Below are 14,807 nucleotides of genomic sequence, written 5' to 3' on the forward strand. Positions count from 1 at the left end.
ACGCGGAAAAAAGTAAGTAATTATAATTATAAAATATATATATATATAGATTGGACACATTATAAATTGACACACAATTATAATTATTGTCATCTCGAAGACTCGAAATGAAAGTGAAGTTGAACAATAAATTAAATTTCGACATTGATTACATTTCGATATGCAAAACGAAGGCAAGGAAATACGCTTGAAAAATTCGACCCAAATTAAACACTGAAAGTGCGTATATATGCATTTTAATTAATTTTAACGGGTGCAAAAAAATGCGCACTTCCTGTTTTACATGAATTCATCCCGTATTTCGGCAACATTAAATCAGTGAAACTCTAAAAAAAAAAAAAATGCGTGTATGTACTTACCTCATTTTCACTTCGTCCATAAAGCCCGCACATTCAGTAAAATGATAAATCCATTCTGCAAAAGAGAAAAAAAAAATACTTGTTATTAAATAAGAATTTAAATTCTCATTCTATTTATATTATATACTTTTTACGAGATATAATAATAATAATTGTAATTATTATTTCTATTACTATAATAAAATGCCTTTTAATATACGCAGATTCAGTTCTATTTAAAAATAATAATTTCAAAGCATTTCTGATAATTTATTATAAAAGTATTTATAATGACGCTATTAATAATAATTTTATGCTTTCTTTATTATTATGTATTGATCGTATATACATCTTACGACCTATCAAGGATATTGAATTATCAACCCACGCGACTCACATGCTGAGAACGTCAGGATATCCGGTGTATTTAAAAAATTCAATTTTTTTTTGTAAATTAAATATTTGACGCTCTAGAAGAAAAGGGACCTTAAAGGCCCCAAAAAAATTTAGATTACGTTTTTATAGTCAGTTTTAGCTTGATTAAACGTTAATTTTTAATTATAAATAAAAATCAGTTTCTATTTTTGATCTAATGACAATAAATTCCTTAAACATTGCACTGTTGAAACCATGAAATGAAGCTTTTCGAATGTCCAAAACTTTAAATGGTTACATAGAGAGAGAGACAGAAACTACTTTTTATTGAGAATGACAACCTGACCTGAATAAGAATGAACCCATCACTATATATGCTACAACCGTCAGCATTTGCTCCTAAAGTGGAGGTTGAATTTTGACTTGAATGAAAGTCAGTTCAGAATAATATCGAGAAAAAAGGGCATACAGAAGAAACAACATTCAGAGAGTTTCGTGATTTTCAATCCTTCCACATTCCACACATTATTTGAACCAAGAACCAAACATTTATTCCAACAATTTTCCAACCAAAATAATTAGAAGCAATTTCTCGTTTCAATGTTCTTATAATACAGCAAAAAGAACAAGTAGAAGAAGAAGAAGATTGACAATGGATATTGCAGATTTTCTCAAAGATATTCACCTCTCGCCTCATCTCTGAATTCATGACAGCTACTTACAAATTGGCGTATGTCAGAATGTATTATTTGCCTGGGCAACACAAACATCAACTCTAATGCATCCTTGTGCTTCTAAGATGGAACTTAAAGGCACGGTCATACATAATATATAACTCACATGTCTGGTCCGCTTTCCAACCCTCTAAGAGACTCTTGGAAAATAGCGTTCCTCATGAAAATTAAGACGCTTCAGTAACAGACTGAATTAACTCGGAAAGTACTTTCAACACCTGATGCTGATGATCAACTCCCTTGAGAATCATCTCACTCTCTCTCTCTCTCTCTCTATTTAGAAGATTTATCCAGTCGTTGAAATAATTTTCAATTATATACCTTCACATGACGGGAATTGAAATTTGATCACCCCTAATTCACCCTTAATATTCTAACCTTACCTTCAAAATTATAATGTGGTTCCTAAGTGTTTGATGTGATGTATATTTGAGTTTGCCAAATTGCCTTCAAAATATCCCACATAGCACGGCTTCTTGCTGTGAGGTTATTGTAAAAATATCTGTAGGGTTTGTAAGGTTACCGCGTGTACTCTCTAAATCTGAATCTGTAGAAATTTTACTAATTCAATCAGTACTTTTTTATTTTAACTGAAGTTTCAGTTATTTTTTGAAAATTACTAACATAATTAGTGTATACAAGCAAACTTATGTAAAAAAGTAATTTGTATATAACATAACCTTTAAAATTAACTATTAAATCAGTAGATTTTGTGGCCGCTGCCATATATTTATATTACTGATTCAATCAGTAATTGATATTTTACTAATTGAATCAGTAAATTTCTACTAATTGTCAGTTGCTCAATTCTCGCTATGGCAATTAGTAGATTTCTAATGCTAATCAGTAAAATATGACTGATTCAGATTTAGAGAGTAAGCTTACAGTAAACTTGAGGTCATCTTAAAACTTCCGCCATTACAGTAAGCTTTCACAGTAAAGTTGAGGTAAGCTTACACAGTAAAGCTGAGGTAAGCTTACACAGTAAGCTCACGGAAAAAAAGAAAAAGTAATTTTTACTACTTTCATAGTAAAATTAGACCTGTCCGAAGTTTCTGCGCATCTCTGGCAACTTTTACTCAAAAAATAGTAAAATTTACTATTTTTGTAATAATTTTTACTATTTCTGGAGTAAATTTTACTATTTCTGGAGTAAATTTTACTATTTTTGGAGTAAAAGTTGCCATAGATGCGCAGAAACTTCGGACAGATCCCATTTTACTATGAAAGTAGTAAAAATTACTTTTTCTTTTTTTCCGTGCAGGTCGTGGTAACACAGAAATTTAAAAGGCATTAAAATAAGCTGCAACGCTTATTATTTTAATCCAATTTTGCTTATTTTAATACCAAAATGGATTAAAATAAGCAAAATTGGATTAAAATAAGAAGCGTTGCAGCTTATTTTAATGCCTTTTAATTTTCTGTGAAGTACTTTACCAAATATATAATTTTTTATAAAAAAAAATTTATAATATAATATATCACAGAAAATTAAAGGGCATTAAAATAAGCTGCAACGCTTATTATTTTAATCCAATTTTGCTTATTTTAATACTAAAATGGATTAAAATAAGAAAAATTGGATTAAAATAATAAGCGTTGCAGCTTATTTTAATGCCTTTTAATTTTCTGTGATATTATGATATAATTATTTTTAATATATTTTTATATTACTCTATGTTTACAGTAACCTTGCGGGAAGCTTACAACAACCTTGCCGTGGAAGCTTACCACAACCTTACCATGTAAACTTACCACGACCTTACTGTGTAAGCTTACCTTAGTCTTTACTGTGTAAGCTTACTGTAATGGATAAATTTTTAAGATGACCACAAGTTTACTGTAGGCTTACACGATAATCTTACAAACCCTACAGATATTCTTATAGTAACCTCACAGCAAGAAGTTGTGCTATGTGGGATCGGATCGTTAGTAGAGAAACGTTGAGCATGTATCACGAAACGAAAGATAAGAGTACTGAATGAAAATGGAAATATATTTTTCCTTGCACCATTTCTCAAAGCTCCTATGATCTATGCATATATGTATTTTTAAAATGACGTTCGTAAATATTTTCTATAGCTTTGTCGCATGAAACCCACTATTTTTCAATATTCTTTATTTTACTAGTGGCATTGAATGCTACATACAACTCTAATTGTTCTATATAAGAATTAGTCCATCAAACAATTTTGTCCAATCAAATTTTCTAAAACTGAAGAACAAGTAAAATTATTCTACGAAATTTGCATGTGGAGCAATATAAAAAGCAGTTTGGCAAATATATTCCAAAAATATATGTATAGGAAGCACTTTTCATTTCTAAATTGCTGACTAAGATTCCTTTTGGAAACAGGCCAATTTTCATTCTTTTGTTTAACAAAAAAATAAGAAATCGAAATTGTATATTTTCAATTGAATCAAAACAATATGAAATAATTGCGCCTATGAAATTTTAATTTCTTTTTGGGAACCAAATTGTTTTTATATACAAAATTGATTGAAGACAGAAATAATCTTTGGCAACATTGTGTTGCATTGCACTGCCCAATCTGCTATTTACGGTCACAAATAACGGAACTATTGCCACCGCAATGTGCGCGTGTGTTGTGGAACCTAGAATCAACGATTATGGCTGGTGCCATTTACCGCAAATGCGCGCGAGTGGCGTAAACCCAGAATCAACGATCGGCTGACATAATGGCTATAGCAGCTACCTGTACACTTATAATTTATATCACATTTTGCGCCAGCTTGCTGAAACAGCACCCATTAAAGGAAACTGCAGAATCTCAAGTTTTAATAACGCATATCTATCGATTTCTTACATTATTATCAAAAATTAGTTATGATTCCGATCTCCAATGGAGAATTAATTTTATTTTATTTAAATATTAATAAATAAATTTATTCTTTCACTTTTGCAATTTTAGTTTGTATAAGCAGTTACCTAAATTGTCTATGTAGTCTACAATTTATGATTATATATTTAATGTTGGAGCACACATTAATATACAAATAAATTAACAAGCGGTTTTGTGCCTGGAAGTAATTCCCTCTGATAATGACTGTTATTCTGGAGAATAGACAGGAACCTAGTCACCGAAACCACTTGGACGAATAGTTATTTAATTGCTCACTATAGAACGAGCAATCTCGCTGGTCATTTGACTCAGATTGAGTGTGTGCATACCGAAAGAGGCGGGTTCCACTCACGCATGTGATATCATTTTCTGCCCATTTGTGTATATCATCGCGCATATGAACACTATTTCCGGATTATTATTCCCCTAATTCCCTAAAAAAGAAATAACTATAAACTGTAACCAAATTTTCATTGTTTAATTTATTATAGAGTTTCAAATAAATTATTTATTTCAAATTTCTTTTTTTTAATTTGTCTCTAATTAACTGAGTTTTACTCTGGATCGTTGCATACGTTTGTGTGTAGTAATTAGTTTTCCCCCAAAAAACGTTGTTTCTGTGGGATAACAACAATTTTCGGCAAGTTGAAGGAGTCTGGACTCCTAAACTTTTCGCATACCTATATATACCCAAACTATATGAATCCGCTTTGGCTTAACTCTCTTTATCTTTCTGTACATACAGATTAAAGCGGATCTTTTTTTTCGAATGAAAAGAAGAAAAGGCAAATAAAGTTTTTGCTAATTTCTCCATTTTTTTTTCGAAAATGAATTTGTAATTTATTAGATAAAATATGTTTTAAAAAAACTACATTGAACGAAAATTCTGAATTGCGATTTTTGTGGGGGGGGGAAATGAATAAATATAGTGCATGCTGCAATGCACCAACTGATAAGCTGTTTTCGACTCTCAAAGGAATACTGATTATTACTCCCTCCCTCTTTGCGTACCCCTGACGTATCTAAAAATTTTTATTTTATCTCAAAAACTATGATATATGTTTTTATTTCACGTAATTTAAAATTTTTTAAATATAAGAATATTTTTTCTATTGTATTTATTTTAATTATTTTTATTTACTATCAAAAATGTAAAAACTATTTTTATTCCTAGAGATTTGACCTTTTCCAGTTTCTTTTTTCGACATATACTAGAGATATCTTATTGAGAAATGGTTTTGTACGACTAGAGATATAATAAAAAGAGTTTTCTTACTTGAGCTGCTTCGAACTCAGAATGTTGATACTCGTTCGACACTAAATCGTAAGAAAAAAGAGAGAGAAAAAAAAAAAGTAAAAAATAAGAATCTCAGCTTTGCCGTGGTTCAGAAAGCACTGAATTTCCACCGGTAAATCCCTGGAGACTAGGGATAAAGAAAAGCGTTCAAAAGGAAGCAGGAAAAGTGGTTGCTACCTTATTTTGGAGAAATGCACACGAGACATGTAATTTCAACTATATACGGATTCACATTTCTAAAAGAAATTTTTTATTCTTATTCTCAAAATGTTTGTCTCTTTCTTTGTATCCATGTCTCATTAAATATACAATATGGCAACATTAGAAAATTATTTGAGTGCAAAAAAAAAAAAAACGGAAATAGTTCTCAATCGATTCAAATGAAACATGGCAGAAATTTAGATCTTTTTACTAAAAAATTGTCTTAAGTGGATCAGTAATGTGGAAATATATATATACTTTGAAAGACTAAAAAAGGCTAATGCACTTATATATATATAAAAGAATTACATAAAACTTTCGGGACATGATGCAAAGCAATTGGCCAATCGTAGAAAATACAATTTCGCGTGCAGGATTTTGCGATTTATGTTACGAGTATATCCCATTACATTCACCACAAGTAGGTTGGATGATGCACTAACGGCACTCTGTTGGGATTATGTCGATAATATCCTACGAAATTCAACTCGCTGATAAAATTAACGAGAAATTTCCTAAACTTACATTCATTATAATTCCCTGCTTCACTGTTTTTTGATAATATATAAATATAAAACAAACGAGATACTTTGTTCTGGTGTAATTTACCAATTTAAAAATAACGACAATGATTGTTACTTTCACATAAATATTATATGTTTATTTTATTATCTTTGGCAAAAATTTAATTTAAATTGGAGAACAATTTTTGTAATTTTCTTTTTTTTTAAACTTCTAAGTTTAGAAATTTAAACCAGAAAAGAAAAGTCTCTCTCTCTCTCTCACGGGTATGGAGTTTTGAAAACTACTCGAAAGTTATATATCGATTTCAAAGAGTTAGCACATCTTCCACCGCAATTTTCAGAACCCACGTAATTCATCTTCACTATACAGGTTCGAAAAGTTTTTATTACACTATTGTAATAGCATGATAGTCCCGCATTCTCAGATCTCTCAATTTTCATCCCAAAATGTCTTTGTGAAAGTAAAATTTCCTAAAAAAGGATTTTAATTTAGAAAATCCAATATAAAAATTAGGCAAATCTAACTTTTTTTTTTTTATCATGAACTGAAATTGGCTTCATTAAAGCGTTGCAAGGCAACTAAAACTTAAGCGGGGAAAACATTAAGAAATTAAAAAGGAAATGATATGAAAATGCGCACAGAAGAACGAAAGACAAAATGAAAAAAAAGAGGAGAGAGTGTTATAAAAAAGAAAAATTATATAGAGAGAATTGAGGAAACGAGAAACCCAATGGACTAATTAAAGTTACCACTTTTCTTTGAATTTTACTACTCTGCTTTAAGTGCTCATCTCCGTTAAACCGGAAATGTAATTTTTATATACATAAATATTAAATAAACATTTTTTCTAAATACACACATTTCCTTAATCTCAATAACGATAATATTAAATGTTAATTACAAACAAAATTATACTGTCATCATGAATATGAATACCGAAAAAAAAGTCCTTTTTGTATTATTAATTGATAGATCGTACGAGTGTGATAATTAACAAAAAAAATTATATAATGTACACAATAAAATTGCGTTTCACCGCAAATTGAAAACGTTAACAATTTAATGAAAGTCCAACACAATTTCCATTGCATAATTGCAACGACGCTTTCGCATTTAGTAATCATTTGTTAAGTCCATATCAAGATTTATTGTTGTTCGTCACTTATTTTGTTTTTAAATGCAAAATAATATAACAAAACAAAAAAAAAAGTAATAAAAGTTTCTAATTTTACGTTCCATAATTATGTTTCAAAAGAATTGCACGATTTAATTGAATGAATTCGATTATATAATTTTCTGTTTTTATGATACATTATAACGTGTCTGAAGCACCTGTTATTTTCACTCAACTGACATTTTAATATTCACAGAGAATATAGTGAATAGGTACATATATATATATATATATATATACAACTTGAAAATGAATTTCTTGTGCATGGAATGGAAGCAAAAGGAAGATATTAATTATAACTTCTGGCAGTAAATTGTATTTGAAGCGAAATTGGAACGAACGTGCTGAATATGCCAATATTTCGTGGAGCGGTCAGGTTCATTCTCTATAAACTTTTATATTCATTTCAAAGAGCAAGAAAAACGAAATGAAAAAATAATAACTTTCTCATATGAAAATGTAAAAATACATCAGAAACTAAATTAAAATTTTTGATAGATTTGGTTAATAGATTCAATTTTTAAAAAGTTCTTATTAAACTACAAAAAAAGTAATAAAAATATAACCTCTAATTCAGAAAAAATAACACCAAAATAGTAACAATTATTTACTAACTAATAAATTCAAAAACACACCAGGAAAATAAATTTTAAAAAAAATGAAAACAAACCCTTTCACTACATCATAATTTCATTAATTTTTTTGGGTTATTTGTATCAGAATTTTGTTTTTATATACCTGTATATATATATGAAAAAATCGGTTTCCACTTTAACAAATTTATTGATTATAATGGAATTTAATGCACTTTACTATCGCCACGTGACTGGCTAAGCCGGTTGCATTATCGACTTGTCAAGTAAACAGGATTTCATGCACAGGAATGATGATTTTCATGGTGTTAGTTACACAGGAAACTCAAGTCAGTTAAATAAAAGAAATATAAAATACACTTACAAAAAATATTTAGCTCCGTCAGAATCGTGAAACTTTCTCCAGATAATTTATACAAAAATCTTGCAAATATGGTTTCCACTATTATTTAACACTTTCTCTTGTAGGAGACAAAGTTTATTTTTTCTTTTTGGCACTTGTCTTGTAAAAAAAGACAAAATCAATGCAAAAGACGACACCCAGATGAATTCTGGAATTTTGCCATTTACATTGTTGAATAAAATGGATCTTTTTTCATATATTCATAATGATTAGTCCTGTAATTCACTTACAATTGGCATTGTTGAAGCACGTGTCATGACAATGGACACGTGCAATGTTTGTCAATAATTATTGCGAATATGTAAACTCCCATTGTTAAATACATGTCATGCACATTTACTTTGAGGTCACATGAATACACCTTTTCATTGATGTATGTATGTATGTGTATAAATCTCCAGGTAACGCAGATTTTTAGAAAGAATTTCGCGTTTTTTCAAATTGTCGAGTGAATGTTGATCGATGAACAATGATTCGAAAACAATTAATGTCACTTATCACATTTAATATTAAGGTGTTGTATTTTCGAACCCGCGCTTTTTCACAAAACATCCGGATGTTTCTTGCAAACATCTCGGACAACGGCGGCGACAATAAAATCAAGAGAGAGGAAAATCAGGATTTGCGCCAACAGCGCCCCTTGCGGACAATAATGACCATTGGCACTGTCCTTGCACCCTTGTATCTTATCTTATCCTATTGGTTGAAATTATCTGATCCATCTTGACAACAAACTGCTCATTGGCTCCATCTAGAGGCGCGATTTTCAAATATTTTCAAATATCACTTACGGTAAAACAGTTTGCTTTACATAAAAAAATTATTTTTTGATTTGAATAAACTTCTTTAACTACTCTTATAAATATTTATATTTATATTTATATAAATAATATATATTATCTATTTTTTTATTAAAAATAATTTTGTATTTAATAGAAGAAGTTGCAATAATATTGTAATTAGAAAAATCAATTTACGTCAACTTACACGACTTACGTTAACATTTGCGCGAAAGGTCCACGTTTTTGGCGCTATGGTAAATTAATGTTTGTTTTATTTTTATATTTCATTTTTCTCAATTTAATTTTATTTGCATGTTAAAAATTATTCCTAAAAGAACTTGTTAATTGTTAAAATATTTACTTATTTTTTAATTGATTGTTTAATTTTACTGCGTTTCTTTAGAATATTTTCCTAACCTCAAAATATTCGACTCATTGAGTATATATTAACGTCTTTTGTAAAAAAAAAATATTTATTTTTATTGCAGATAAATATTTGTGAACATAATGGTTCGGCATAATAATCAATTACCGGATAATCTTCCGCAATTGCAGAATTTAATAAAACGTGATCCAGAATCGTACAAAGAAGAAGTAAGATTTTCACATCCACTCAAAAAATTTAATTTATTTTTCGTATATCTAATTGTTAAAATTTTTTACAGTTCCTTCAACAACACAATCATTTTAAATCATTTTTGGAAGTATTCCGTTTAAATCCAGAGAAATTCGATAAAGATCTCGATGTAGTGTCTATGTTCCTTGCCCAGGTAAGTTTTGATTATTTACTGAAATTAAAAAAAATGTTTACATTTTCCCAATTTTAAAGTTTTAATTTTCATATTGTGATAATTAAAAAAAAAAACAATTTACGAATTTTCCAAAATTTGTAGCCACCATCGTTTTATTTTTTATTTTTAAACGATTTTATAATTGTATCGACGAACTTTTTATTTCTCTTGCAGGTTTGAGAATAGAAAAGTTCGTCGAGCAAGTGGATTGAGAAATTTTTTTTCTTAACAACAATCAGTTATTACAAATTAAAAAAAAAAAAAAAACTAACCATGGAGGAGTGTGTCGAGGCTCTAGGAAAAACGATTATTTGTCGAGATAATATAATTCGACGATTTTATTCTTTAATCGCTCCAAATGAACCGTTGCCGGAGTTTATTTTTGCATATGGTCACATTGCGAGTGGAAAATCACTTATCATTCAGAGTATTGTGAATCATTTAAAATACAAATACTCGGTGATCAATTGCGTTGATCATTTAACCAACAAACACATGTTCGAGGACATTCTCATGGATCTCACCGATATAAATTTAAAATCGGAAGATAATTTTAAATCTCCATTCAAGGTTGACTCATTAATGGATTTTATTTTGCAACTACGCTTTCTATTCACCAATGATGATGATCCAATAATAATTATCTTCGATAAATGCGAATATCTAAGAGATAAACCGATACTTTTTCGCAGTCTTCTACGTCTTCGGGAATTATCAGAAATGAATGTTTGTCCAATTTTTGTCACTGATCTTACGTGGGATAAATTTTTTTCCATCATTAAAATTAAGATGTCAATTAAATTTTATTTTCCACCATATACACAGCAGGAGACGGCAAGAATTTTATTGTTCTATAAACCCAAGGGATGTGATGAGACATTTTATAAAAATTATTTAAATTTATTTTTATCAGTGTTTTATCGATTTTGTCGTGATTTGAATGAGTTGCGTTATATGGCGTCAATTAATTTTGAAAAATACATAGAACCAATTACAGACGGAAAATGTACTTCCGATGATAATAAAAGTCTTTGGTTAAATGTGGTGAATGTCTTCAAAAAAAATTTAGAAGTAATTTATTTACGTGTCTCGTCGGATGATTTTGTTCAAAATGAACAATTGTCGAATGAAATTGGATCAATAACAAAATTGGCACAAAGCTTTGAACTTCCGATTTATGCAAAATATATTTTAATAGCCTCATTTTTGGCCTCATATAATCCGGTGAAAGAGGACAAATATTTATTTATGAAAGGAACGAAAAAAAGACGTAAAAGAGCACATGTCAGTATGAAAAAACAAGTTCTCAATACGCAAACGGGACCTAAAACTTTTCCATTTCAAAGAATGTTATCGATTTTTTGTTGTATTGTCGAGGAAGATGTTGATATTAATACTAAAGTTATTTCACAAGTTCCAACCATGTGCGAATTGGGATTGCTTACACCTGTCGGCGATTCAAATATCGATGAACCCAAGTTCAAATGTTGCGTGAGTTATGATTTTGCAATGGTTATCTCGAAGATAATTAATTTCCCGTTAAAAAATTATCTCTACGACTTTATGCATCAGTAATTCGTAATATTTGACATTCTTTCACGAAAATAATTTTTTTTTGTTTGAAACACTTCACGTACGGTACAAATATTGACTTTTGAAATTGTTCTTTTTTTGAATTAGAATATAAGTTTTCATTGATGAATCTCGACTATTTATTAATTTATTATTAATTTTTTTGTACTTTTGTAACATTTTTGAATAAAGGTATTTTTAAAGAGAAAATTCTTAATTTCGTGTTTCTTTTTTTTTAAATAGTGGCTACAAATTTCTTTTCAAGTCCCGAGCTATTCTAATGAAAATACATTTTTTTTTCGAATACTCAGGTGGCCCATTGTTATCCAGATGTTCTTGTCACGTTTCCTCAGGATATAATTGACACTCTCGAGAAGCACAATACAGTTCTTCACAATGACATGCGAATGGTAAATATTTAATATTTAAATAAATTAATATATTATTTCCATTCAAAGCAGGAACTTATATTTTTATATTATTTCTAAATTAAAATTTTTCTTTTCTTTATTGTTAACAGACATTTTGCAAAGCTTTAATTTTGCTTCGTAATAAAGGACTCCTGGAACCGACAGCGTTGTTAAATTTATTTTTTAATCTTCTACGATGTCAAGATAAAGTTTTACGGGAATTTTTACAAACTCATATTATAACGGATATAAAGAATATCAATGCAAAACACAAAAATGCAAAAATTAATACAGTTTTGCAAAATTTTATGTTCACCATGCTCAAAGATGCGAACGATAGAGCGGCAAGAATGTCATTAGACATTATGATTGAATTATACAGGAAAAATGTGTGGAACGATGCAAAAACTGTGAATGTCATTGCAACTGGTTGTTTCTCAAAAATAATGAAAATAATGGCAACAAGTTTACGATTTTTTTTGGGTACCGATCCAGATGAAAAGGACAGTGATGAGAGTGACAGTGACGATGAACCAAATGTCAAGGAAGTTATGCTTGCCAATAAAGTGAACAAGAAAACAAAAAAAAGAGATAAACAATTGAAAAAGGCGAAACAACTTTATGCCGTTGGTTTTTATTTATAATTTTTTTTTTTTTTTTTTCTAAAAGAAAATTTTATTTAATTAATTTTTCCCATTTTAGAAATCAAAAAAGAAGAAATCAAAGGCTCCGCAATTTAATTTCTCAGCTTTACATTTAATTCACGATCCACAAGGTTTTGCGGAAAAATTATTTAAACAAATGCAGAAAAATAATGATCGGCGAGAAATTAAAGTCATGACACTTGATGTTGTGTCGAGATTAATTGGTTTACATGATTTGTTTCTTTTAAATTTCTATCCATTCGTACAAAAATATCTACATCCTCACATTCCAGGTAAAATTCAAATTATGAAAAAATATTTCTTTAACAATTAAAAAAAAAAAAAAGAAATCAATTTAATTTATAATCTTTTCAGATGTTACGAAAATGTTACAATTTGTTGCTCAAGCGTCACATGAATTGGTGCCGCCAGATGTTTTAGAGCCGGTTTTAAAAACTTTGGTGAATAATTTTGTAACTGAACGAAATTCAGGAGATGTTATGGCAATTGGGTAAATTTTATTTAGATATTTAATTTAACTATCGCTTTACTGGAAATGTCCTGTTTTTGTTTAAAAAAAAATTTTTTTTTTTGATTTTAAGATTGAATGCAGTGCGAGAAATTTGCGCGCGATGTCCGTTGGTCATGACGGAAGATCTTCTTCGAGATTTGTCGCAGTATAAAAATTACAGAGAACGAAGTGTTATGATGGCTGCTCGATCGCTCATTGCATTGTTCAGAAATACGATGCCAGATTTGCTTAATAAAAAGGACAGAGGTCGTCCAACAGAGGCGACAATGTTCCTAGAGCCTCTACAATATGGAAAAGTCAATGCGAGTACATTTATACCTGGCGCTGAAGTTTTACTTGAAAAATCAACCGAGGATATTGAAATTGACAGCGAAAACAGTGACGTAAGCTTTTAAAACATTAATTTTTTTTTATTATTATATTTTTTAAAATAAACATGAAATAATTTTATAGGACGACGATGAATGGATTGATGTGAAGCACAGTGACGATGAAGATCAAACGATAAATAGTATCGAGGAAGATGATGATGAAATTGATGAAGAAGAAGACGAAGAATTCGATAGCGAAGAAGAAGAAGAGGAAGATGATGATGATGATGAAGAAGAAGAAGAAGAGGATATTAATGACAAAGAAGACAACGAGAAAAATGAAAAAGAATCGAAAAATAAAATTCAAAATATTAAAAAGTCCAAGAAGAAAACTAAAATTGAGGAACTGAGTACGGAAAGTAAAATTGAAGATGATTCAATGTCTCAAAAGACAATAAGAAGTAATCATGGTAAGAAGAAAACGTATGCCTCGAAATTGGAACGGAAAAAAAGGAAAATTGCAATGCTCGCAAAAAATAGAGAACAAAAGAAAACGGAATATACTGCCGAAAAAAAGGAGAAGGCGTCACAAATTTCCGTTGATAGAATTTTAACGGATGAAGATTTTAAGAGAATTGATATGGCTTTAGTTAAACAACAAGTGACGCATGCAAAACGTGGAGTAAAACGGCCACACGATGAAGATCGTGGAGAATTGGTGAAACTTGGTGACATTGAAAATGTCTATAAAAAGAAGAGGCACGACAAGGAATCTCGATTAGAAAGCGTTCGGGTAATTATTATTAATATAATTTTTGATTATTAGTGTAATAAAAAAATTTAATTTTCCTTTCTTGTGATTTGTTTAATTTGTAATTACAGAAAGGACAAGAAGGAAGAGAAAAATTCGGTTACAAGGATGGAAGGCAAAATCCTTTGTGCAGTAAAACAAATCGCGAGAGGAATAAAAAGAAAGCTTATCAAATGATAAAATACAAAGTTAAAGGAAAAGGAAAGCGTTCATTTAAAGATAAACAAATTGCACTTAGAAATCATTTAACAACGTTAAAAAAGATGAAGTAATTTCATCAAAATTTTATACAGATTGAAATAAACAGAAATATTTATCATTAATGAATTTTCTTTTAAACCTTTTCCTTTTTATATGTGTATGATTATTCACTATCTTTTCTATTATTTAATTATTTTTTATATTTCTCAAAAATTAAAATATTCAAATAATAGCGCCCAATTTTATCAA

General features: G+C 29.5%; 3 protein-coding genes across 5 annotated transcripts in view; 2 read left to right on the plus strand and 1 right to left on the minus strand.

Annotated features, from left to right (window-relative positions):
- Nucleotides 1-9,112, minus strand: part of LOC127277240 (beta-1,4-N-acetylgalactosaminyltransferase bre-4-like) — a 61,255-nt gene extending 52,143 nt beyond the window's left edge. For both annotated transcript variants that reach the window (XM_051298176.1, XM_051298178.1), the window contains exons 1-2: nucleotides 8,466-9,112; nucleotides 360-414 (exon numbers count right to left, since the gene is read on the minus strand). The gene's annotated coding sequence lies outside the window, so the exon portion shown is untranslated. The remainder of the gene's footprint in view (nucleotides 1-359; nucleotides 415-8,465) is intronic.
- Nucleotides 9,113-9,382: 270 nt separating this feature from the next.
- Nucleotides 9,383-14,676, plus strand: LOC127277250 (protein SDA1 homolog). Of its 2 annotated transcripts, none has more exons than XM_051298210.1 (10): nucleotides 9,383-9,540; nucleotides 9,775-9,880; nucleotides 9,952-10,056; nucleotides 11,961-12,059; nucleotides 12,170-12,685; nucleotides 12,762-12,996; nucleotides 13,079-13,214; nucleotides 13,306-13,618; nucleotides 13,689-14,339; nucleotides 14,429-14,676. In XM_051298210.1, the coding sequence occupies exons 2-10, from the start codon at nucleotides 9,794-9,796 to the stop codon at nucleotides 14,627-14,629; spliced, it is 2,343 nt and encodes a 780-aa protein (XP_051154167.1). In that variant the 5' UTR covers nucleotides 9,383-9,540; nucleotides 9,775-9,793; the 3' UTR covers nucleotides 14,630-14,676. The 2 variants fall into 2 exon arrangements, with proteins under 2 accessions (XP_051154167.1, XP_051154168.1); XM_051298211.1 differs by having other exon boundaries at nucleotides 9,498-9,550.
- LOC127277251 (origin recognition complex subunit 5) lies at nucleotides 9,952-11,859 on the plus strand. The gene is made up of 2 exons (XM_051298212.1): nucleotides 9,952-10,056; nucleotides 10,252-11,859. The coding sequence occupies exon 2, from the start codon at nucleotides 10,351-10,353 to the stop codon at nucleotides 11,650-11,652; it is 1,302 nt and encodes a 433-aa protein (XP_051154169.1). The 5' UTR covers nucleotides 9,952-10,056; nucleotides 10,252-10,350; the 3' UTR covers nucleotides 11,653-11,859.
- Nucleotides 14,677-14,807: the final 131 nt, after the last annotated feature.

Source organism: Leptopilina boulardi, unplaced genomic scaffold (genome assembly GCF_019393585.1).
Source record: "Leptopilina boulardi isolate dan_hultmark-lab unplaced genomic scaffold, ZJU_Lbou_2.1 LbouV2_165, whole genome shotgun sequence".
Classification (NCBI taxonomy): domain Eukaryota; kingdom Metazoa; phylum Arthropoda; class Insecta; order Hymenoptera; family Figitidae; genus Leptopilina; species Leptopilina boulardi.